At 44.0% G+C, this 25,785-nt stretch overlaps 1 protein-coding gene across 3 annotated transcripts in view; it reads right to left on the bottom strand.

The window, feature by feature from the left end:
- Gadl1 (glutamate decarboxylase-like 1) overlaps positions 1 to 25,785 on the bottom strand; it is a 180,080-nt gene that overhangs the window by 51,455 nt on the left and 102,840 nt on the right. For all 3 annotated transcript variants that reach the window (XM_008766660.4, XM_039082694.2, XM_039082695.2), the window contains exons 12-13: positions 22,299 to 22,498; positions 7,540 to 7,591 (exon numbers count right to left, since the gene is read on the bottom strand). In XM_008766660.4, coding sequence (XP_008764882.3) covers positions 7,540 to 7,591; positions 22,299 to 22,498 — 252 coding nt within the window. The remainder of the gene's footprint in view (positions 1 to 7,539; positions 7,592 to 22,298; positions 22,499 to 25,785) is intronic.

The following is a 25,785-nucleotide window of genomic DNA, read 5'->3' as shown; positions in this document are numbered from 1 at the left end:
TCTCAGTGAACTCTGTCTTCCTCTCAGCCCCATTCACACTCTTTCCAAGGGGATCTGTCTCTGAGCTGTCAGGGAGTGCCTCTTCCTCCTGTGCTCCACCTCAGTTCTAGAAGGGACGGTGGATCTATGCCTGGATAGTTCTAGGGAACTATTTAATTCCTAAGAGATCATCCCTCATACCTCTTGGTCTCTGTTCATCACTGTGTGTGTGTGTGTGTGTGTGTGTGTGTTTGTGTGTGTGTGTGTGTGTGTGTGTGTGTGTACGTATACACATACACATATACATATACCCATGTGCACAAATATATATGTGTGCATGTGCATATAGATGTGTGTGTGCACTGCTGTATTCATAAATCTATCCATCATCTATATATCTACCTTCTCATCTGTTTATATTTTATATATTTCTCACTTCAAGTTGCTGGGCTACTTAGTTTTTTGCTTTTTTTTTTGTTTTTTTTTCTTTTCTTCTGACTGGATCCTGCTATGCCATCAACTTTTATTCATTGTTATTTGCTGGAGACTATTATAACCATGTCACATGTTCACAGTCTGTGTGGCAGACCATCTCAGTCTCAAGTCAGGCCCAGGCTGCTCAGGTCTGCTTCCTTGTGCAACTTTCTTTTGGCTGCCGCGATCATTGAGAGCACCATTTTCCCTGTGCCCCTTTGCTCACACATTCTCCTTTGAGTGGCACGGCTCCCTGAAGTAACAATTGACAAAGCATAAAGCTTTTTTGACACATCACTAGAGGATGTCTGATCCTCCATTGGGTGGCATAAATTCACTTCAGTCATTTCCAAAATAAGCGAGTTGGAAACCGTCATTGAATGTTCACAAAGAGCATATTTGAGTGTTCTCCTACTGTCCCCTCTGTAGCTTCTGCAGGAGTGTCAAAGCACCGATGGCTGCTTTTAGAGCAGAGTCATGCAGATGCCACTCACGTTTAATTTCTTTAATATATAGAGCATGACCCCTGAGCACCACGGGAGCACACTCAGTGTAGATTCTCAACAAACTGTAACATTCTGAAGGCTCGGCAAGGAAATTGGCCACGTAGTGAAGAACTGGGGGGAAGTACGTTGTCACCCTCCTCTAAGGGCCATTAACGACAGCCTTCTATTATATTGTACTCTGGTTTTTAAGGAGAAAAACAAACAAGTGCTTTGTTATTAATACTAGGGAGGGTCGCTGACGTGTAAATTAGCAGTCACTGGTGGTTATTGTTAAATTGCTGCAGAGTAAAGTTCTATCTGTTTTTACACCACCTTCTGATCAAAATAACAGTAGCAAAAAGAAGGCGACATGGTGTACTTTATTAAGTATGAGTGCAGACTCTAGAACACAGATTAAAATAGTCAATTATGTAAATATAGAACGAAGGAGAAGCTGACAAGGCAGATTTTACAAGACTTCCTATTCCTAGGTTTTAAAACCAAGGCTGTAGCATTGAAAACTCTTTAAAAATAGAACCACAGATAAAGCCCAGGTTTTAGAATAAGATTGGAATTCTAAGCTCACTAGGTTATGTGTGCATATGTGTGTGTGTGTGTATGTGTGTGTGAATGTACGTATGTGTACAAGTGCATGCATGTGTGTTTATGTGTGCCTGTGTGTTCATGTGTAGCATGTGGTGTGTTTGCATGTACATGTACATGCATGTATGTGTGTGTATGTGTATATATGTGTGTGCAAGTGTACATGTGCATGCATGTGCCTTTGTGTGTGCATGTGTCTGTATGTATGTGCATGGGTGTGCTTGTGTGCATATATACATGTGTGCATGTGTATGTGCATGTGTATGTATGTGCATGTACTGTATGTGGGTGTCCTTGTGTGCACATGTACATGTTTGCATGTATGTGTGTGTGTGCACTCATGGGTGTGTGCATATGTGTGTGTGTGTGTGTGTGTGTGTGTGTGTGTGTGTATGTATGTGTGTGTAGAGAGACCAGAAGTGAACTTCAGGCATCCTCTCCCAGGTACCTTCCACTTCTTATTTGAGACAGGGTGTCTCACTCATCTAGAATTTGTCATGTGGCCAGGCTATCTGGCCAGTTAGCCCCAGGGATCCATCTGCCTCAATTCCCCCAATGCTGCCACTGCACTTTCACACTATGGCATTGACATAGCTTTTGACATGGGTACTAAACATCAAACTCAGGTCCCTTTGCACAGTAGGCATGTTACTAACTGAGCCACTTCTCTATCCCCTCACCAGGTTGTGGCTTGTAGAAATGCCACATTGCTGGGTCTCTGCACCCTACCCTGTAACGTGGAGATGACAGTCTGTGCATAGGCTCAGCTGGATGAGCAAAAGGAGAATTTATTTCCAGCGGTGGGTAGCATATCTGCCACACAGCAGGCGCTCTGCCAGGTTAATGACTATTCCTCCGGGCCAACCTGGTAGAAGGAGATGTCCTTTTCAAGTGGATGTACAGCCTCATTAAAGCCTGCACTAGCTGAGACAAATCACTAGGAAGATTTCTGGATACCTTATTTGAACGGAAACCCTAAGATGGATAGAGCATCCAAAGAAGGCCAGCCATATTGCTTGGCATCAGATGCAGAGTTTCTATGTTGTGGAAACGGGGGTAGAAATTAGAAAGAGAAAATTACTTATGTCATATGCCTGTGCCCAGAAACTCAGAGACTCCCGAGGAAGGGGAGGTGTGATGGCTCGTCTGCTGTGGGTGTTATCAAAAGAGAGATTTCTCATAATGTAAGATGTGGATCATGCATTGGTGGACAGCAGTGTCTTCTGAGGACTGAAAAATAGAAGGAATGAGTGGGTGGGGGCAGAGTTTAAATGGAGAGGAGTTGAGCTAGAAATAGAAATTAGTCTGGTTTGCAGTGGGCTTCTCCATTTGCTGTGCTTGGGGTGGGGGGTTCCTGCTCGATTCCCAAGGCAACGTGCAGTCTCAGTAGAGAGACAGCATAGCTGTAACTTAGATTGTGGAAAGCCATTCAAGCTGTCGTGTAGAGAGATTAGCCAGAGAGGGTTAGTAAGGAAGGGGATGACGCTGCTCACCTGAGATGCGGTTGACTCTCAACCAAGACAGAGAGGAGGAAACTAAGTACATAAGCAGAAGGGAGAGGAGATGGGGAAAGGCCCCAAGAGTTTTGCACAGCTCAAAAAACCCAAAGAAGAATGTGAACTTTTGGTAAGAAAAATGGCTACACTTCAGCTTAGGAATGGCGAGTCAGAGTTCTAGGGGGAAACTACAAGCTAACCAAACATCAAAGTTAAAGGCGGACACACACCAAACCTCATGAGAGAGCTATTTGGGAGACTGCTGACAGAATAAAGGACCAAAGACAAAAGAGTAGAGACGAATATCCAAATGGTATTAGACAAAGAGGACCTTGCACCAAAGCAGAGAAGAAAAAAAAAATAAGTCAAAGAAACCATGGTGAGGATTCAAGATGGAGTGGTAACTGTAAAATACAGTAGAAGTCTAAGAAATTTGAATGAGATATGTTAGATTTTAGCAATTAATGAGGTAACTATGATCATATCAAACTGTGTGAGATAAGTGATCTCAAGTAAGGCAAATAAGTAGCCACAGCTAGAATGTGGGCAGCCACAGCTCAAACAGTGGGCAAATATGGGCAGCCACAATGTGAACAGATAGCCACAGCTCAAATTTGGGCAGCCACATCTAGAATGTGGGCAGTCACAGCTCAAACATGGGCATCCAGATCTAGCTGCAAGAGGAAGAACCAGTAGGCTCTCCATAGCAGGAAGTTATTCAAGCAGAACTTGTCACACAGGCTCTTTTGTGAGGCCGTGTACAGGAGGTCGACAAGATGTCCTTCATGCCTCTAAAGTCTATGCATCCCAATAACACTTCCTAATGCAGAATTCAGAAAGACAAAAAACAAAAAGGTGAATAATTCAGGCTCACCCGAGATATTGAAATGAAAAATGCGAACAGGAGTGTAGGAAGGAGTATATACCTCTAGGAAAATAACTATCAGATCTTAGATCCAACACAGGAAAAAGACAGAGTTATGGTTTTCAGGGGAGCATGAATAATTCAGGATTCATTTGAAATGATAACTTTCAATCATCTTCAAGAAGAGAGACATTACTTTAGCTCTTTTCAGGAAAAGGCATTCAAGTGCTAGGTACTCTGTTTCCCTATACTCATTTACAACTTCTAATGTAGTGCTCTCTCTTCTCCTCCCTCCCCATACCCCTGCCCTTCCCCTTCCCACTCCCTCTCCCTCCATTTCTCTCCCCTTTCACTCTTTCCCTCTCTCTCTCTCTCTCTCTCTCTCTCTCTCTCTCTCTCTCTCTCTCCCTCTCTTACTCTCTTCCATTTTAAAAATTAACACTTAGATGTGAAGTTGAAGGTCTCAGTTTACATTATTTCTTGAAACAAACAAAAAAAAATCAAGGGAGGCAAATGTGAATCCAAGATAAAAGTCCATCCAGTAGGGTTAGGCTGCAGCCCGGTGGGGCACACGGGGTGTGTCTGTGGACTTGGTCTCAATTCTCAGAACGAGTAATGAAGACAAAACCCTGTTGTAGAAATTCTGAAAGGGTTATTTATTATATAGGAAGCCTCCCATACTACAGGAGCCAGCTGGCTTCTCCAGAGCAAACAATTCTCATGGGTCTGGAGAGATGGGTCAGCTGTTAACAGAGCATGTACTGCTCTTGTAGAGGATCTGAGTTCAATTTCCGGGATCCACTTCAGGAAGCTCATAAATACCTATAACATGAGCACCACTGTGGGATCTAACACCCTCTCCTGGTCTCTGTACTCAGGGGCACATACCCACACACAGAGAGGAGGGGGGAGAATTAAAAAATAAAAATAAGTAAATCTTAAAAATAAAAAATACCCAGAGCCAAAGTCTACCTAACAACCTTTCCTTGTCCCGATACAAATGTATGTCCCCAAAGATGGTGTTAGAGTTCCCCTCCCTTTCCAGGGTCTTTAGGGAGAAGTTGATAATGCCATTTGAACATGACATCCTTTTCCACTCTCACTTTTACTCTCATCATCACAAAAACAAAAAACAAACAAACAAAAGCTCAACAGGCAGTTCTTCCTGAACACTGTGGAAATAGAGCAGCTCAAATTGGGGGAAATAAAGAGCAAGCTCAGTCTGCTGTGTCTCCTCTACGAGTGTAGATGCTCATACAATAATGAAGCTAGCCAAGAGATCCGCCAATACAGGGACGGCTAAGTCTGAAGACTGGATGCGTCCCTTCGTCTATAATGAAAGAAATGACATTTTCTGGAGAAGTGGGAGGGACTAGAGACCAGTGTGTTATGTGAATGAGGGGTTCAGTTCCTACTTGTCCACTTGACATAAACTACAGTCATCCTGAAGGAAGGAATCTCAGTTGAAGGCCCACCTCTGCTCAGCTGGTGTGTATGTATGTGTGTGGTGTGTTCTAATGATGATGATGTAGGAGGGCCCAGTCACTGCGGGTAGTCCAACACCTAGGTATATGGTCAATATATATATGTGTGTGTGTGTGTGTGTGTGTGTGTGTGTGTGTGTGTGTGTGTGTGTGTGATGAACATGTTTCTTTTCTGAAGGTTTCTAATGACTTGGTGTTTCCCACATGTCCCTTTCACTTCCCATTGGAATATGAACACAGAGCAGGGACCTCTCTGGAGGCTGGAATTGCTGGCACACACTAGAGTTCGTGCATCTTGCTGAATAAATGATTAGCATGGATTATCTAGACTTCTTACATGCAGCACGAGTTCCTGCAGTGGAATCTATAAGTGGTTTTTACATTAGGTTAAAGACTGCAGTGAGGTTTAACAAGATCTAAGATAAGCTTGCCCTTCACAGTTCTTAAAAGTCAGGATGAGATGAGGGGCTGGAGAGATGGCTCAGTGCTTTAAGAGCACACAAACACACACACACACACACACACACAGACACATTGCAGAGGACCTGATTCCAGCTCCATCACACACAACAGGCACACAACAGCCTGTAACTCCAGCTCCATAGGATCTGACACCACCTTCTGGCCTTCACAGGTAACTACATTCATGTATACATGCCTATTACATGGTGGCATGTCTTTGGGCACTGTTTTGTTGCTGTGGGAGGGCCCAGATCACTCGGTAGTTCAACCCCAAGGTTGTATAAGGTTAGAAGATAAACACACACACACACACACACACACACACACAATTTATGAAAAAAAATTACACCCAAATGAAACAGGGCTCCTGGGCTGGGGAGGTGCATGGATGGGTAAAGGTAATTGCTCAAGAGCATAAGGACATGAGTTGGAGTCCCCAACACCCAGGTAAAAGGCCAGTCATGGCTGAGCATGCTTATAACCTTAACATTGGGTGACATAACCATGTAGACTTGAGAGCTTTGAGAATAGTCAGTCTGGTTGAAAAAACAAGCTACTGGTCCAGTGAGAGACACCATTGCAATAAGGTGGGGTGACATAGAAAAAGACACCTGATGTCTTGCTCTGGCCTTCCAAGTGCATGCATATACACTCATATATATGAATCATATATACATACACACATACACACATATATACATATACACACATACATACACATATACATATATACACATATACATACACATATACACACATATACACATACATACACACCCACATGCACACACATACACACATACATACACACATACACATAGACACACATACATACACACATACACATACATACACATTACACACATATACATACATACACATATATACACATACACACATACACATACACATACACACATACATACACACATACACATACATACACATACATACACATGTACACACATACACAATACATACACACATACACATGTACACATATATAAACATACACATACACATATATGCACACATACACATACATACACATATAAAGACATATGCATACACACATACACATACATACACCTATACACACATACACATACATACACACATACACACACATACATACACACATACACATATATACACACACATACACACACACAGACAGACAGAGACAGAGAGAGGAAAGAGGTTATATTATTTGATATTTTAACAAAAACATTCATCTTCAGAATCACCGGACTTCTTATACACAGATCTAATATCTACAATGAGACATCCTATTTCCCAGTGCTCCAAAGTTCACACACACTCTTTATTTCAGAACAAGGACATGTACGCATGCTCTAAAAACCCTTAGTCAGTCTCCCACACAAAGGCCCAGTTCATGACACAATCACTATGCCATTTCTGTATCAGGAAAGAGGTCATAATTTATTCAGTATTATCTCTGCTAATTATTATTGAGCATTTTAATTTCCAACACTTAAAGGCTAGAGCATTTTCTGTGAATCCAACCAAGGGGAAAAAATGTTCACCAATACAGTAAATTAACATAATGGGCTGTATGAATTAAGCTAATGACTTGTTTCTTAGCCTGCAACACAGAAATCAACACCACAACACAACGGCCTCCATCACCGTTGACGACAAAATGAGGTGCCAATCCCTTGGCCACTTACTTCTATCAGCAGCTTGAAGCCTTCTCTTTTCTTGATTTCGTCGACCAGGTACCTAAAATTAAAATAGCGTTATTTAAAAACAATGATATTGGTAATTTGCCATCCCTGAATACTGTGGACTTCACTTTCATACCCCAAAGCATGGTTTCCAGGAAGCCCAGGCAGAGCTACACATGTGGACAGATGCCCTTGGGGCCGTCTGTACAACCACATGCTGGGCCTCTCTAGAGGTCATGTCTTGTGAAGGGGATGAGGTCAATCTCTCATTCTAACATGACTTTTAACTCTGGCATGAAAAGTCAGAGTGCGTCCTAGACAACTTTTGTATTTATTGCATTTATTTATGTGTATGAGGGCTTTGTCTAAACGCATTTTTGTATGCTGCATGCATGTTGTTGCTGTGGTGTTTGGAAGAGGATATCAGATCTCCTAGAACTGGATTTATAAATGGCTGTGAGCAGCCATACAGGTACTGGGTACTGAACCTGGGTTGTCTGCAAGTGATCCTAACCATTGAACCACTTCCAGCCCCATTCATCTCTACCTTCCTGAAGGGGGTCTCAGCACAATTATTGGGATAACGTTGCTAGATTACAGGGAACATTTTTGGTGTGTCACTTTCGCTTGGGTTTTACGTTTTAGCTCAAAGAGCATAAACTGATGTTATCTATGGCTAGATCGGAGGGAAAAGGAGCAGTGTTTGATGTTGTGACACAAGTAAGGGGGTGTGGATGCAACTAGGGTATCTATGATGGCCTAATGGAGATAAGAAGCATCATTTCCTCATAAGCAAACGTCTCAGATGCAAAGGGCATGGGATATGGTTGGAGCAGGAGGGCAACACTGAACAGAATGAATAACACTGCCTGACTCTCCTGTGTCTTGGCTTTGATCTCCACATAAACAGGGACCTTTTATAAGGTCCACTCTTAGGTAAAGAGCCACCAGCAATCAATGACAACTCAGAGATGGAGAACCTCCTGACGGATTATTCAATCCCAAGTAGTCAGTCCTAGGTAAATGTACATACAACCAATGATAAACAGACTTGGAAGGGTGTATATGTGAGTGTGTGCATATGTGTGTATGTGCATGTGTGTATACATGTGTGCATGTGTGTGTACATGTGTACATGTATGCACATATGTATACATATGTGTGCATGTGTGTATGCATGTGTGTACATGCATGTGTATGTACATATGTATGTATGCGTATGGAGAGGGAGATCATGTTTGAGAGGGAGACACAGGAGGAGTTGGAGGGGTCAAAAATAATGTAAATATCACACTCATGTATGAAATTCTCCATAGGAATAAAAATTATCATTGTAAAGCCTTGGAATATTTGACCTTGAAAACAACTGACTCCATAATGAACCTTAAAAAGCTCATGATGTTTGACTCAGAATTTCAAATCTAGGGGTCTAATGTATGTATTTAAGGAAATGTGCAAAACTTTGGAAAGAACAGTGTTTGTTGGGGAATTATTATATTCTACTCTATGACAAAAAAATAAGGTGGGGAAGAGGGAGGGAAAGAAAGAAGGAAAGAGCACACTCCCCAGCAAGCACTGGCTTCAAAGCGTATGCTCTCACCTTGTAGCCATGGCAACATAAGCACAACAGCACAGTCCATATATTCAATTACTTCTTGGGAAATTCCCCCCAACAAAACATTTCCACTCGAGTCTCATTTGATTACTTCAAAGACCAGACTAATGCAGCCCCCGCCTTTTCCCTAGTCTGGAATTATCACAAAAGTAAGAAAACCCTAGAATTCATATTTTTGTTTCTGTTTTAATCACTACAGTACTTGCTATAGAAACCCCCAGAAATCATATTTGCGTCTTTGTTTTAATCAGTTTATTACTTGCTAGAGCATTGCATCACTTGCTATAAACCATTCTAAAATGTGGACACAGAGTATGAGTTTATAAAATTTGGCATTTTTTCTCCTGCCGATTTTATTTATATAGCTTTTTACTGAAGTATTGGTCCTTACACATAGATATTACTTTTAGATAAACCAAATCTTGCAAAAGTTCTCTCAGTGTTAACTAGTCATATGAAATATTTTATTTTAAATAATTGCGTTGTGTGTGTGCAGAGCTACAAAGTGATTGGCATTCATGCCTGCACATTCACATCACTGAATATTGTTTTGGGGACATGCTATAAAGTAGCTGTTAAGTCTTGGAACCTTTAGTACTCAGCAAAGGGTGACCACATCCTTAATGAGTGTCATAAAAGGTGTTTGAGGTCAGTGGCAATCAAGAAATGCTAACAACGACATGGATACTGAACTGTGTTTTCACCCACATGGTGCTGGATACAAGACCAGCAGTACCAGGGGCAGTTAACACACAGAAGAAGGGTAGAAACTGCCTACGGCCATCCTTTCTGACTGTACCAACCACGTTGTGATTCGCTTAGGAAAAGTCAATCATACGAACACACAGAGAAAGATACATATTGTATTTGAATATATGCATGTGTGTGCACATGTGTGCATGTGTACACATGTGTTAAAACTACAGTTCTTTGTGTATCTTCTCTAAACAATTCCCAGAAACAACGTCACAACACAGAGGTCAGAGGTTGAAGGACTAACGTGTTCTGAGTGACCCAGGTGTATGGAGAGGAGTCTGTTGGTCAAACCGTCTGCTGTAAATGACACATCCTCAAAGCCCAGGAGCAAAGCACTGAGGAAACCCAGATAATTTGATTCCATTTTCCATCATTGTTTTGCAAGAAATAAAGGCCAAGGAAGATGGCTCAACAGTTAGGAGCGTTTGCTGAGGAATCCTGAAGACCTGAACTCAGATCCCAGCACTCAGGTAAGAAGACAGGTGAGATCCTGCACACACCTTTCACCTCATCTCCAACAAATCCAGAGATGGGAGGATTGTGTGGCTTGCTAGTTGAGACACTGACAGCTCAGTGTTCAGAGAAAACTCAGCCTCAAAGAGGGTGATAGAGACAGGCACCCAACATGTTCTCCTGATCCCCATGCGTACTCACTGGAATGTGGACTCCGCCAACACGGGTGCTCATACACTCACCGACACGTTAAAATAAATGAATAACTAAAATCTTTTAATAACCTGGAGATACAAGCATGGAGTTAATGCCAAGGGATGGATCGCACATTGTTCAATACAGTACACTTAAAAGAGGGAGAGGGGACGCCATAGATTTGGAAGCCACTCTGCCCATTTTCTGACTCTGTGCATAGTTTTATAAATGTAGCTTCATGCCTAGCTTCTGAAATGGAACTTTAAAGAACAATGTCAGCACAGCAGAGGACAGACGCCACCTCTACCTAGACAAGGGAAGATTTGAAAGTCATTTTTATCTCAATCTCCAAGACAGAAATGTGTGGGCCACCTGGTACACTCAGAACATTTAACTGTGTTTGTTATACCAGTCCCCGATGTTCTAAGACCCTGACCCGTGCTCTGCCTACCAGGAAACACGTTATTCCAAGTTAGAAATTGCTAACGGGCTTCTGGTCAACCTTTTGACTGTAGTCAAATCATGTAGGGTCCCCGAGCCTGCCTCAGTTTCCTCGTGCATATAATGGAGACGTGGATACAGCCCAGCAAAACCTTTGCCTTGATGTTATTAGTGTTCGGCATGTCCTTTTGCTACGTGTGTTTTCTATTTAAAATACTCTTGTCATACGGGCTGAGGGGCTGAGGCTGCCTTTCCAAACCAAGCCAAATCACTTCAGTTATACTCTGTTCGTGTAGCTGCCCTGTCTGGGGCTGAGTCTTCAAATACTCATATGTTCTTGGCACTTCTAAATCACCTCACCAAGGTTCAGAGAACATCACAGCAAAGGGAAGGAAGACTCTGAGGGCTGGAGTGTTTTGGAGTGCCTTGTATGCATGACTTGGCCATTGCACCAATGAGCCCATAGCAGTTGTGATCACCTGCACGCCATGCTACCTATGGGCATTCCATCATGAGGGGTGAGGCCCTGATGAAGCCCCCTCTTCCCTGGGTATTCATAGAGCACGAATGGTTGCTGGGGAAAGGTTGACCATTTTCTTCAGTGGTGTAGCCATATGTGTGCATAGGAGCATATAGACTCCTGTGAATAACCCCCCTAATTAAGCTCATTTGTTCACCAAAGAAACAAAAGGCAGTTAAAACAGACAGGGGAGCAATTGGGAAGAGAAAGAAAATGCGTAAAAGTGGGAAGGAGACAAGAGAGGGTTATCAGGAGTGAATGTGACCAAAATGTCCGTATGAAAGTTTTATAGTAAAATCTACTGTTGCATATAATTGATATATACGCATAATAAAACCTAAAAGAAAACACCTGGCTTTGTTAGTCATGTAGAACAGGTCTTATGTTGGGGACAACGATCACCTCGCACTGCCTGTCAGAGTCTAGTGTCATGGTCTAGCGAAGCCTGGAGACTAAGCTACTGTCGCAACTACGTGCCAAACAGCAGTGCTCTCAAATAGGAACCCCGGTGTACCCCACTAATGCTGCTTCCATGAGAAAGAGTTCCACTGTCAAGCTGCTCTGAGCACTGCTGGGCATGACAAACTGATGTGGTACTTCACGCTAAGGAGCACCCCGCCAGCATTGACTTACTCTGTCCTTTCTCTCACAGAGGTGATCGTACGGCATCATCCTGTTAACTGGAAATGAGGCACTGTCTATCATGTAGGCTGTCTTCAGTGTGTGAGGAAAGAGTCTCCTTATGCTCACAGGGCAGCCATTGTGGCAGCATCCCATCTCTACATATCGACATCCCCAGAAGGGACAGGAAGAGCATGCTCTCTTTAAGTATCCACCTCTCTCTATGTAGCAAGACTCTTCCCCAAGGCCTTATGGAAATCTCTCTGCATCTTATTGACTGAGTCATAGACCCAATTCTGCACTAAATGTTGGCAAGGTAATGTTGTCAGTCAGAACATTGCTCCCTCAATAACATCAAGTTCCTCCTGGCAAGGTGAAAGAGAGAGTAGGTCTTGGGCAAGCAGTTCTCAGTATCCCTGACTGATCTTTAGTTTCAGGCCTTCCTAGAGCCTTCCACGTCCTTATAGGCTCTGGACTTTCCTGGGGAAGAGTAGAGAGGTGCTTATTTCCCAAGTAACTCAGACCATGGTGATGGTATTTTCTTCCAACAGATCAACTATCAATACCTTCTACATCCAACTGTCTCACAGAGCGCGGCTCAGAGATAATAATTTAGAATCACTTCTGTTAGGAACCTAGATCTTCTTCATACATGAAATGGGGTGTCAGAGGGAATCCAAACAATTTCTGAGTCACTTCTGTCTGCATTTATGCAGATGGATTGTTATTTATAGTTTTAAATGTATGGAAGCAACTTAAAAGTATGCTTTTTAGAAAGCATTCTATTGTATGGAAGAACCTGGATTAAAAATATACACACAGTTTGGGGCAGATAGATTCCTTTCTATCAGAGCTGTACAAGTAAACTGACTTCAAAAGTAACCCTAATCTCAGTACATTCTTGTGCCTCCCAGTCAGTTTGGCATAGAAGACAGAGGAGAAGAGGTATGAACACCAACAAAGCCTTCTCAAAGCTTACTGGAGAAAGGCTTGCCTCAGTATCCTCGCTTGATGTTGAGGTGTTTTTAGCCAGCATCACATTCAAACTGCGTGGCTCCTTTTATGCAGTCATCCTTCCTTAATGCTGGAGACCTTCCTCTCCAAGTTGTTATATTTCAATGTTTGACTCTCGACTGGATCGGTGGCTCAGAAGTTTAGAACACTGGCTGCTCTTCAGAGAACTCAGGTTCAGTTCCCAGGACCCACACGATACCTCAGAGCTGCCTGTAACCGCAGCTCCAGGGAATCTGTCACCCTCTTCTGGCCTCCGAGGGTTCAGAGCCATCCATAAATCCAGCTCCAGGGGATCCAACACCTCCCTCTGGCCTCTGTAGCTATCAGGTATAGATATGCTACACATACATACATGTAGGCAAAACACCCAGACACATGATGTAAAAGTAAATAAATATTACATGCTAGCACTTTGTTTGTTCTGCTGGCAAGCTGTTACTTTCTTCCCGGAAAGAGCCATTCCAACCTCACTCTCAGTTCAACAGTCACTTAAGAGTTTCCCTATGACACTCCAGGCTGAGTTTATTTCTGGCTGTCTTCTCAGAATTTCTTCTGATGGATTCATGGAGGCTCCCGGAGCTCTGGGGCTTTCTCCATCTGTTCTCTGTGCTTTGCCTCTAATAGAATGAATCTCGGGCTTGTGCGCTGCATAGCAGCACACGCTTAATTCTGTTCCACTGTGTTTGCCTTCCAAATGATTGAGGTTTAAAATTCCTTTTCTATTTATTTGTGTGGAGGGGAGTTTGTGTGTGTTTGTGTGTGTGCATACTTTTGTGTGTCTGTGTGTGTGCATGCTTTCATGTTTTTGTGTGTATGTCTGCATGCTTTTATGTGTGTGCATGCTTTCATGTGTGTATGAGCATGATTTTGTCTGTGTGTATGTGTGCATGCTTTTGTGTGTATACACATGCTTTCATGTGTTTATGGGTATGTGTGCATACTTTTGTGTGTTTGTATTTTTATGTGTGTGTGCATGCTTCATGTGTTTGTGTATATGCATGTTTTGTGTGTTTTTAATGTGTATGTGTGCATGTTTTCATGTGTGTGTATGTGTGCACATGCTTTTGTGTGTTTGTGTGTGTGTGCATGCCTCCATGTGTATGTGTGTGTGCATGCTTCCATGTGTATGTATGTGTGCATGCTTCCATGTGTATGTGTGCATGTTTTCATGTGTGTGTATGTGTGCACATGCTTTTGTGTGTTTTGTGTGTGTGTGCATGCCTCCATGTGTGTGTGTGCACATGCTTTTGTGTGTTTGTGTTTGTGTGGGTGTGCATGCCTCCATGTATATGTGTGTGTGCATGTTTCCATGTGTATGTGTGTGTGCGCATGCCTCCATGTATTTGTGTGTGCATGCTTCCATGTGTATGTGTGCATGTTTTCATGTGTGTGTATGTGTGCACATGCTTTTGTGTGTTTGTGTGTGTGTGTGTGTGCATGCCTCCATGTGTGTGTGTGCACATGCTTTTGTGTGTTTGTGTGTGTGTGTGTGCATGCCTCCATGTGTGTGTGTGCACATGCTTTTGTGTGTTTGTGTTTGTGTGTGTGTGCATGCTTCCATGTGTATGTATGTGTGCATGCTTCCATGTATGTGTGTATACACGTCTATGAATATGTGTGTGTACACGCTTCCATGTATATGTGTGTACACGCTTCCATGTATATGTGTGTGCATGCTTTCTTGTGTGCCTATATGTGTGTGTGTCTGACTGCATGCATGTCACATGCATGTGGGTTCCTACAGAAGCCAGAAAAGGATTTTGGTACCCTTGGTGCTCCTGTGAGCCACCTAAAGTGAGTGGTGGGAATAGAACTCAGGTCCTCTGAAAGAACAAGTGTTCTCAGCCACTGAGTCATGTCTCCACCCCCTTAAATGATGAGTTTAGAGAAAATAAATCTGAAAATGTTGGTCCTGCTGGATTCTGCCCTTCCCTGTTACAAGAACCCCAAAGCACTGGATAGCACTACCGGCTTCCTCCAGTCAGGAGATGGTCATTCCCTCAGCTTTCATGCAGGTCTATGCAGTGGATTCTGTCTACCAGATAGACTGCAGATCGTGTGTCAGGGGGATTAATGAATGGTTCGCTGGAGACCCAATAAAGTAGCAGAACAGAAGTGTCTTCTGCTTGTTGTTGGTGAGACTTGCACAAATGCTCTTCTAGCCTGCTGTAAAAACTGTCCCTAGTCACCATCCATTTAACTCTGTTGCCACAACAAAGGCCTAGGAGGAGCTCTCAGCCAGAGGTAGCCCTGGGTAGCTCTCAGTAGCAGTTAGCCCTGGGTATGAAAGCAGGGCAGGCCTTTCTGGCAGCTGTCAGCAATATAGTCATCCAGGCCTCATGCTCACTCTCTCCCCCCTCTCTCCCTCCTGTGGTGTGTGTACATGTATGTGGGTGGGTGTGTTCATGCATGTGGGTGCATGTATGTGCATGTGGAGATAAGAAGGTGACATTGTGTTTTCTTCAGTTGTACTTCACCTCATTTTTTGAGATAGGATCTCTCGCTAACCCTGGAGTCACTGATTCACCTAGACTACCCAGCCAGCGGCAATCACAGGGATTCTCCCAACCCAGAGTGCTCAGTCCTGTGATTCCAGGAACAGCTAGTGTACCTGAGTCTCGTCTCGTCTCGTCTTGTCTCATCTCATCTCCTCATCTCATCTCATCTCTCCTCCCCTCCCCCCTTCCTCTCCTCTCTCTTTTCTTTTCCTTTCTCTTCTCTTTTTAAAAGTTGTATGTGTCTATGTACATGTCTGTTCATGGTGTGTGTGTGTGTGTGTGTGTGTGTGTGTGTGTGTGTGTCCATAAAGGCCAGAAGAGGGCACTGGATCCCCTGGAGTTGCAGGCAGCTGTGAACTATGTCTCACAATGGTGCTAGAAAAAGAGCCCTCTTGTTCTTTCCCAGATCAATAAGTGCTCTTAACACAGGTCTACCTCTCCAGCCTTACGTTGACTTTTGATGTGGTACTGGGGATCCAAACTTGGCTTCTCATGCTTTCATAGCCATCATTTTTCTTATTTAACCATCTCCTAGCCTTCGAAGAGGTGAGGTTAACCCCCACCCACACTCCCACCCAGGCTTTCAATAATGCCCACTCTAGGCACCTTGCTTTGGGCGCATAGGGACACTGATTGTTCTACAACCCAAAGAGAAAGGATTTTGAATTATGGCTGTTTCTTGAGAGAGATGCTGTGCTCCCGGTTGGAATGGGAGGATGGCAGGGAGAGCAGTAGAACCCCCAGCAGTGGTCCCCTCCTCTTCTAGTTAGATCCTGACAGCCCATGGGATCCAAGTCCTTCATGTCTCAAACATGTCTGCTCTCTCAGTGGTCAGAAGGACCAGGATGAAACTGTCTCCTAAGCACGCATGACCCTCAAACTCACAAACTTGTGGCAGCTGTGGTGCCCTGCACAAAGTAAATCTAGCTGAAAATTTAGTCTGGATGAGGGAGGGCATCAGGAGCCCCCACTCCTAACTGGGGACCTACAGAGGGGAGGGAGTCAGTTTTCTTTATGGCCCCATGCTCCAGCGAATAACTCTGTACCTGTGTCTATATGCACTGCACAGATTGGGCTGAGAGGGGCTAATAGAAAAAACAAACAAACAAAAAAACAGGAGGACATGGAGTTGGGAGGAGGATGTGGCAGAGATTGAAGAGGATTTGGAGGGAGTGTGTGTGTGTGTGTGTGTGTGTGTGTGTGTGTGTGTGTGTGAATATAAGCAAATACATTGTGTATGTGTACAAAATCATCAAAGAATAAATACAAATGTTGCATTAAAATATACCTTCTCTTGCTTTTGGCCATGGGAGGAGAGAGAATTATTTGGACACTGGCCTATACCAATCTGATCCTTCCATTTTAAGGTAAACATATAGACTTCAGAGTGAGGCTCTGTTTAGATGCAGGAGTGTGGAAGAGTGGTTCTATGGACTTAGGGTGATTCTGGCTGGCCAGAATGCAGAGGAGGGATGCCACACAGGTCTTCAGTATCTAAGACACCTGACCGAGGGCCTGAGGAATGATATCTTAGCTGCACCAGGATGTCATCGATGTATGTGTGTTCTTCGGTCCTCTCAACAGGCCCACCTCACTGCGTGCAGCAGTAATCCACTGGGGGGAAAGTGATTCCTCCTGGAGAGAAAGCAACAGGCTGGCTCTGCACAGAAATGAGAAGCAGAGCTTTCTGAACATTGGGTGACCCCTGGTAAACTCCGGACTGAATTCCCATGGGCTTAGGGACAAACAATATCACAACCATAGTGCTGGGATCGAAGCAGATAATCTGACTCTTGTTATTCTGGGACCAGTTTGTGGCATCTGATGAGAACCCACTGCTAAGTATAAGGGATTCTGCCAGCCCAACTCACAGTAGCTTGCAGTTACTACCATATGATATCTGCACCCCTTAACAGGCTGTGGTGGTTTGAGTGAGAATCCCCCCCCATAGGCTCATGTATTTGAATGTCTGTTTTCTGTTTGGTAGGACTGTTTGGGAAGGATCGGGGGTGTAGCCTTGTAGAAAGTGTGTTGTTTGGGGTGAGCTTTGAGGTTTCAAAAGCTATATGTTTCCATCATTTTGATCAGATGTGAGCTCTCAGTTACTGTTCCAGACCATTCCTATCTGCCTTCCTGCCTTCCTGCCTTCCTGCCTTCCTGCCTTCCTGCCTTCCTGCCTTCCTGCCTTCCTGCCTTCCTGCCTTCCTGCCTTCCTGCCTTCCTGCCTTCCTGCCTTCCTGCCTTCCTGCCTGTCCACCTGCCTGCCTGTTGCTGTGTTCCCATCCATGATGATCATGGACTAACCCCATGAAATGGTAAGTGAGTCCTCAATTAAATGCTTTCTTTTATAAGCTGCTTTGGTCACGGTGTCTCTTTACAGCCCTAGTAAACAAGGCAAAGAGTGTTAATTGGGATTTTTCTCCTGAGAGCCAATGACCTGCCTTTAACTTCCTGGTTCACACCAAGAGAACAGACACCAGAATTGAGACAATATTCAACCTTTTATAAAAAATGGGGCTATAAGCCAATCAGTAAGTTCAGAGAGAAGCAAGCCCAGGATTCTAAGATTCTTAATCTTGGAGAAACACTCTCCAAGCAGGCCACTCCACAGTCCTTCAGTGAGAGGTCTTTTAAAAGGACTCTGTCCCTTCCTTGGCAGTGGGCACAGAAGGATAATGTGACTGTTGCTGACCCCAGGAATATATTGTTGTCCATCAAAAGTGTGCAGAGACGAGGGGTGCGGATACCCACTGTGAATAACAGCAGGAAAGCAGAAGGGTGCCTTTCTCAAATATTTAAATATAGGTCACAGAGCCTGCAGCGCTATTCACTGAAATGTTAATTCCACTCAAGGCAACTTGACAAACGTTTACAAACAATAAGGATTTGTTGAATTGAATTGAAATGTTAACATTTATCCTCCTGTGATACTGCGTCTGAAAGAATTAGAAAGTATCCGTAGACTATAAACTCCATTCCACCCTGAGATGAATATTAACTTCGGAATAAATACCATCATCAAATATTTATATCTTGCCTTATTTCAAGACACCTGTCACTGAATCACTTAGAGGCTTTGGCAAAACAACGCGGCGCCCCTGCCACATTTAAATAGTACAAGAAAATAAGAGACAGGGGTAGAGCTTCCTGACTTTTACTTTAATTTAGTGGGCAGGTATGAATATTTATTATAAACAGTCTCCTGTCCTCATTTCTGGGTCATTGTCTCTGTACCTCTAGCAGGGGCACCTTGACCCCATCTCTAGCTAAGGCACGTTCCTCTCAAGGCTCAACAGAGTTTTTTTTAAGATACTGATTCCCTTAATTGTATGTGTAAATGTGTCTGTGTGCTCGAGCGTATGTAAGCATACCGTGTGTGTACAGGAACTCACAGGAGGTCAGAAGAGCACATTAGAGCCCCTGGTACAGGAATTACAGATGGTTGGGAGCTGCCATGCGGGTGCTGGGAACTGAACGGGGTCTTCTACAAAAGCAGTAAGCACTCTTAACCGCCGAGCCGTGTCTCCAGCCCATTCAGCTTTGGGAACTGGGATCCAGGAGCGGGTGGGGGAGGAGAAATCACAAACTCAGGTAAAAGACTTGGGAGACGAGCATCAAGGTGCAGATCTACTGCATTGCATAGCAGCAAGCATTTTGCACCAATGAGGAATTGACGCAAGTTCTGGAATAGCCAACCATCCCACTGGCACTGTGGGGAGGTACCAGGCCGCCAGCACTCGAGATACACGGGACCTTATTAGGTCTGGAACAAGTAGAGGCAGAAAGAAAGTCAGAAGTCAAGACATTTACTTCCATAAAGATGGAGAAGCATCCATTGCCCTGTTCTGAGCCCCTTCTGGGGTTCCACAAATTTGCTTTGTATCACACAGTGTGCCACTGATATGGGCACTTGTACTATTAGGGTGGTGTGGAGGCCTCCGTGTGTGTGCGTCTGCATGTGCATGTGTGTGTACATGTTTTACAGTGTGGTCACTTGTGTGTTTAGGTCATAGGACTGCCTCACGTGTTGCTCTATGCCTTCCACATTGTTTGAAGCACTGAATCTTTGTTCTCCACGCCCTGTGCCAGGGCTGTGCACTGGGCTGTGCACTGGGGGGACTCTCCCGTCTCCCCTGCGGAGCTCTGGGATCACAGGTACGCATCAACTACCACATTTAGCTTTGCTTAGGTTTGGGGGACCCAAACTTGAGTCCTCGTGCTTGCACAAGAAGAGCTTAACCGCCGAGCTATCTGTCCAGCTCTCTTGGGCTATCTCTAATCTTAATAACCCATTCATTGTGGGTTGGGGTCCAGCTACTCTGCACTTCCTCTGTGAGACACGAATCCTCCATAGATGTAGCTACAGGGCTGTAGAGAGCTGCAGGCGTGTGATAACCTCTGAGGAGGAACGTCCTCGCCAGCACATAAGACCAGAAGGCAGGGAAGTGTGGAAGAAGAAATTCAGATAAAGGGGTTCAAAAGACAATTGGCTTAAATTCCACTTGAAGAGCTATTTTCAGTAGCCAGTTAAACTACGTATAAATGGCCACGTAAAACACAAAGAGCCTCCGTTCCTAAAATGGACGCAGAGTCCTGCATCTCTGTCCTCTGTCACCCAGATTCCCAAGTTCCCACATCATCTGCAGCTATGCTGGTGTCGATAATCGCCTGCCTCTGACCCAACGCCACTTCAGCTATTAGGGGAAATCTTTAAAATTTAAAAGTCAGCAGACCTCTTGCTACCTTTTACTGATCCAAAAGCTAGAATCTCATCAGGCAACCTATAAAACCTAGAAAGAGGTTTTCCCTGCTCCTCTATAATTTGCCCACCTACCATACCCACCAAGGTATTTGGTAAATGTCTTGACTTCTGGCTTTCTTTCCGACTGCACTCGTTCTGGACCTAATAAGGTCTCATGTCTACATGTCTACTCCTGCGGTAGAATAAGTTTCAGGAGGCAAACGTAATCTGTGTTCCGAAACGATGGTCCATTATGTTTGGCACAAAATAAACCCTTTCTTGTTCTCTTCGTGCTAAGAGCTGTGCATTGCGTTGAACACACCACTGTAATATCAGGCAGTATTCACAGGCACTAAGCCGATTCCTTTGTGTTCTTTTGTGTGCTTGGCTGTTTATCACACGTGTGCCTGGTTCCTTCAAAGGCTAGAAGAAGGGGTCAGATCCCCCGAAATTGGAGTTGCTGGCCTTGTGAGCTGTCATGTGGGTGCTGGGAATGGAGCTGGGTCTTTCAGAAGAACAGCTAATGCTCTTACCTACTGAGCCACCTTGCTAGCTCCCTAGAACACTTCCCAAAGAAAAACCACTTGAATTACTGACTCCTGACTTCTTACAATGGCAAAGCCAACTCCTTACCTGCCCTGGTAGAGGGCACTTTCTGTCCCTTGAGGTCGGACTGTGACCTCTGTGGCTACTGCATACACAAGGTGAATACACACATATTTGGGCATACACTTATCCATGTAAAATGAAGAGAAGTAAAATCTTTAAAAAAAGCTTCCATTACTGTGACTTTGCTGGAGTACAGCCACGGTAAAGGGAGTCCACACACTTTTCTGAGCTACACTGTGTTCCCAGTTGGTTTGTTCTGCCATCGATGGTGATTCACCCCTTTGATCCCAGCACTCAGGAGGCAGAGGCAGCTGGATCTGTAAGTTCGAGGCCAGCCTGGTCTACGTAGTGAATTCCAGGACAGCCAGGGCTACAGAGTGAAACCATGTCTTGAATAAAACAAAATTAAAGTGGAATTGGTTTGCCCTTCTTCTGTGCTTGTAACAGACTCACAAAGCAGGCAGGGATGGGAATGATGGGTCTCTGTGTGCTTAGGGTCATCGGGCTCCACTGTCTGACGTAATGGAGGAGGAAGAAGTTTTGATTTGAGGAAAGAAAATCTGGATTTGGAAGGATGAATTTTAAAGTGTATGATTTAATTAATTAATTAATTAATTAATTTTTGAGCCAGGATCTTTCCATCCAGCCACAGCTGGTCTTGACCTCCCTGAAATCCTGCTGCCTCAGCCTCCTGAAGGCTATGGTTGAGTAGGCCACCAGTCGGGCTTTCAAGAATTTGTATTATACTTCCTTCATTCCACTTTCTCACCTGTGTCCCTCAGTGGCTCGAGGGGAGGACAGTAGGACTTCTCTGTCATACTTCTAGGGCATAGTAGGCCTGAAGGAAATGTTTATTGTGTGCAAGAAAGAACTCAGAAGAGTATGTGTGGAATCTACCATTGCTAATTATTATGTGGTCCTTCTAACACACACACACACACACACACGGACAAGCACAAGCACACACACACACGGACAAGCACAAGCACAAGCACGCATGCACATATACACATATACATATACACATATACACATGTACACACATGCACATACATGTAGACACACACATGCACATATACACATGTACACACATGCACATACATGTAGACACACACATGCACATATACACATGTGCATACACATATGTACACCTTCCCATACACAAACACACATGAATACACACACATGTACACATATAGATGCACATTCTCACTCACTTGTGTGTGAGTGCACGCACTTGCATGCGTGTGCATACACACACACATGCGCGCATGTGTGTGTGCGTGCACATGCACCTACCGAGATAGAGCAAAGGCACGATTAACTCTCTCCTCAAGTCCTGATGTGCCCACAGCCTTCCAGGTCATCCAGAACTTGAAGGCATCAGGTCTCCTGCTACACTGGATGGACTTGTCTCCCGTGTCGTAGCTGACGTCGTAGAATTTATCCTGCTGGAACAGATATGTCGCTTTGGCAGAGTAGCACTTCTTAAGAAGATCCTTTGAAAGAGAAAGGCAGGAGAGTCTGAGCCCATTCACTTAAAGTCAGATAAGCACAGAAACAAACCCTGCTTGACATTTTGCTACTGGTCCCAAGGCACACACCGCTCACTGGCTGCTGACAGTTGGATACAGCCTATGTGCTTTAAGGTAGAAACCCAAAGTTCACCCAGGAACAGGCAGTGCAAGACCCACCCTCCTAGAGGCACCAGGTCCTCTGAGGAGCTAACAGGACCAAAGGCTCCACATCTATAACATCGAGGCCTCAGTTTCTCAAAAGAAATAAATCTCTAAGCCACTCAAAGCGACTCTAAGAGAAAACGAAATCTTGGTCCACTGTGGTATTTTACGGTTTAATAGGCAAACCCAAGCTTTTTAAATCTCCTTGTTTTTAGCAGTGATCCACACTGAACAGCCATTTGTGACAATAACCCAGGAAGAGCTAACCCAGTGGAAGAATGAAACAAGATTAAACCAGTGGCTCAACCTCATCCTGAAGCATCAGCCACTGCTACTCTTTTGTTTGTTTCACCCTGATTTTATTTGCAACCAAATTCCATTCTCATGTCTGAACTGATGGCTTCTCCCCCGGTGACTCTGACTGCCATCACTCTACCCTTTACCGTCTTCACCTGTTACTTAAATGGAAGCCATGCTATATTCCTTGTCCTCCACAATGGGTTCCAATCCCCTAAAACTGGGAACCAAAATAAACCGTTCTCTCTTCCTTTGATTCTTGTCGGTTATTTGGTTACAGCAATGAGAAGAGTCACTAATGTACATGGGTTTTAGAAAATGTTCTCACCTTGTCAGAGAATGCATTAAGCTCTCTGGATGAGGATGAAGATGAGTTTCTCCCACCAGGGACTCTCCTACATGCCACTGTGGCACACAGACCCAGGTGGGCTCTTTTACCGTCCTATCTATACATCAGTGCATCTCTAAAGCTCACCAGAGAAGCTTCTTCCCATCAGAAGATGGTGACTGATAGACTCACCACTGGCCAGGAAGCAAATAAGACATCTATCTCACTCCCTCCTCCAAAACCCAAAGATCATTTGGAAGTGGAATCAGAACGCTCCTTAAGAGGCAATGGATGACCACAGGAAACTAACTGTTTTTCAGTCACACCAGGTACACATATGAACTCACAGTGGCCATAGTAGCATGCGCTGGGCCTGTGCAAGCTCATACCAGACAAAATCCCAGCATAGAGACAAGGAAGATGGGCCTGAATTTCCATCTCTGCCTGAGGAGCTCCTGGCTATTGACAGTTGCTGAGAGCAAGAATCGGTTTTCTTTAAGGGTGTCTCTCCTGATGGGGTGACCTTGTTTCACTGACATCTACTCATCCAGGTATATGAGCAACCCAGATGGACTGGTGACCTCAAAGTCAAAAGGAAAAAGGGATTGGGGGAGGAAAGTAACAAGAACAGACCCTCTGTATGAAATTCTCAAAGAACTAACAAAAGCAAGAGAAAAAGGGAGAAAGATGGGTCTTCCATTTTAATCAGTATTGTCTTCTGCGAATTTTATTACGGGTCCAGACATATTTCATTACAAACACTGTGGCTTTTCACAGTGTAAAACTTTATACAGGAAATAGGAGGAGGAAGCCCCAAAATCTCTATAAAATAACAAACCAAGGCAGCCCGGCCATCCTTGATAGTCATTTCACAAAATCGATTGTTCTCACCTGGGCATCAAGGTTGCAAAAGCACCTAACTTAAGTCTCCTTGGGTTTCCCCAACAAGCTCTGGCTGATCACTGCCATGGCCACTGAATTTCCTCACTGCACCAGTTGGAAAATGTACCTGGTGCTTCCACAGCAAACAAAACAGCAGTGAGAAAAGTCACTAGTACACAAGGATCCTAGAGTGGGAAAAGGCATTAGCACACAAGGATCCTAGAAAATGCTCTCAGCTTATCAGAGAATTTATTAAACATTCTCTACTGAACGGATTAGCTTTCATGTAAAGAATGGAACAAGTGCCATATCAAAAGGCCACTGCATACTCCTCTGTGACAAAGCATGCATGAATCTGCACAAAACTGGGACATACCTCCTCTGTGACTGTGAAGCCATTTTTATCCACCATGAATAATTTGAAAAGAACCTCAAAACCAATGAGCTTTGGGTGCTGGGGAGATGGCTCAATTAAAATAAAGTGCTTGCCACACAAGTGTGAGAATCTGGGTTCAACTTCTAGAACCCACATTAGAAACAACAAAACCGAGGCTGGAAATGGGGTTTTCTAGATGTGTTTACTGCCTTGCTAGAGGATGCGCGTTTAGTTCTGAGCAGCCATGTTGCAGTGTACAACCAGCTCTACTCCAGACCCTCCAATGCCCCCTTCTGGCCTCCACTGGTCCTTTTGTGTACGTGTTATACAGAAATTCATAAAGGCATGCACATATACACATAAAGTCAGTAAAGAAAGAAATCTTTAAAGACAAATGGGCATGCACATGTAATATTAGCACCAGGGAAAGACAGTGAAATCATGGACCACTGTCCAGCCAGTCTCACCCAAACAGCAGGTTCCACGTAAATGTGAAAGATCTTGTGGTGACAAATAGGGTGGATGGTGCCTAAGGCATGACACCGAAGTTGGCCCAGGCCTTACATGCATGTACACTTGCTTTTGGTGTTTCTGTATCTATCTCTGTCTCTGTCTGTCTGTGTGTCTCTGTTTGTCTGTCTGTGTGTCTCTGTCTCTGTCTGTGTGTCTCTGTCTCTGTCTGTGTGTCTCTGTCTCCCTATCTCTATATCTTTCACACACACACACACACACACACACACACACACACACACACACACACACAAACTCCTGTGCACAAGAACACATTTATATATACAATTCACGCATATACATGCATTCAACATAAGACAATGAATACTGGCCATTCAAGCTTTGGGGGCTGATATGAGGGGCTGCAATGGCCAGCAACCATTTCAGGAGACAAACCACATGGTTACAGGCAAATGCAACAGAGAAAGGACGAGGAAAGAGAGCGAGAAGAGCAATGACACAGTTAATCTGAGGGCTCAAAGAAATCCTCCCACCTGGGAAAGGTCTGTTAAAAAACACTGAAGGCTTGAGATTCTGTTATCAAAATCAAATGGAAAGATTTATCTCATTACTAAGTAGATGGGATATCTATTAGCTTCAGGACATACATTAACCAGGAGGAGAGACTCACATCTCCATGGAAAGTGATGTTTTAGAAGATGTTTTGGAATATGTATAGTAAAAATTAAAAAAAAATTCCCTTACTTCCTATTG

The sequence above is a fragment of the Rattus norvegicus genome, chromosome 8, assembly GCF_036323735.1.
Source record: "Rattus norvegicus strain BN/NHsdMcwi chromosome 8, GRCr8, whole genome shotgun sequence".
Classification (NCBI taxonomy): domain Eukaryota; kingdom Metazoa; phylum Chordata; class Mammalia; order Rodentia; family Muridae; genus Rattus; species Rattus norvegicus.
This window is presented reverse-complemented; position numbering and strand designations above follow the sequence as displayed.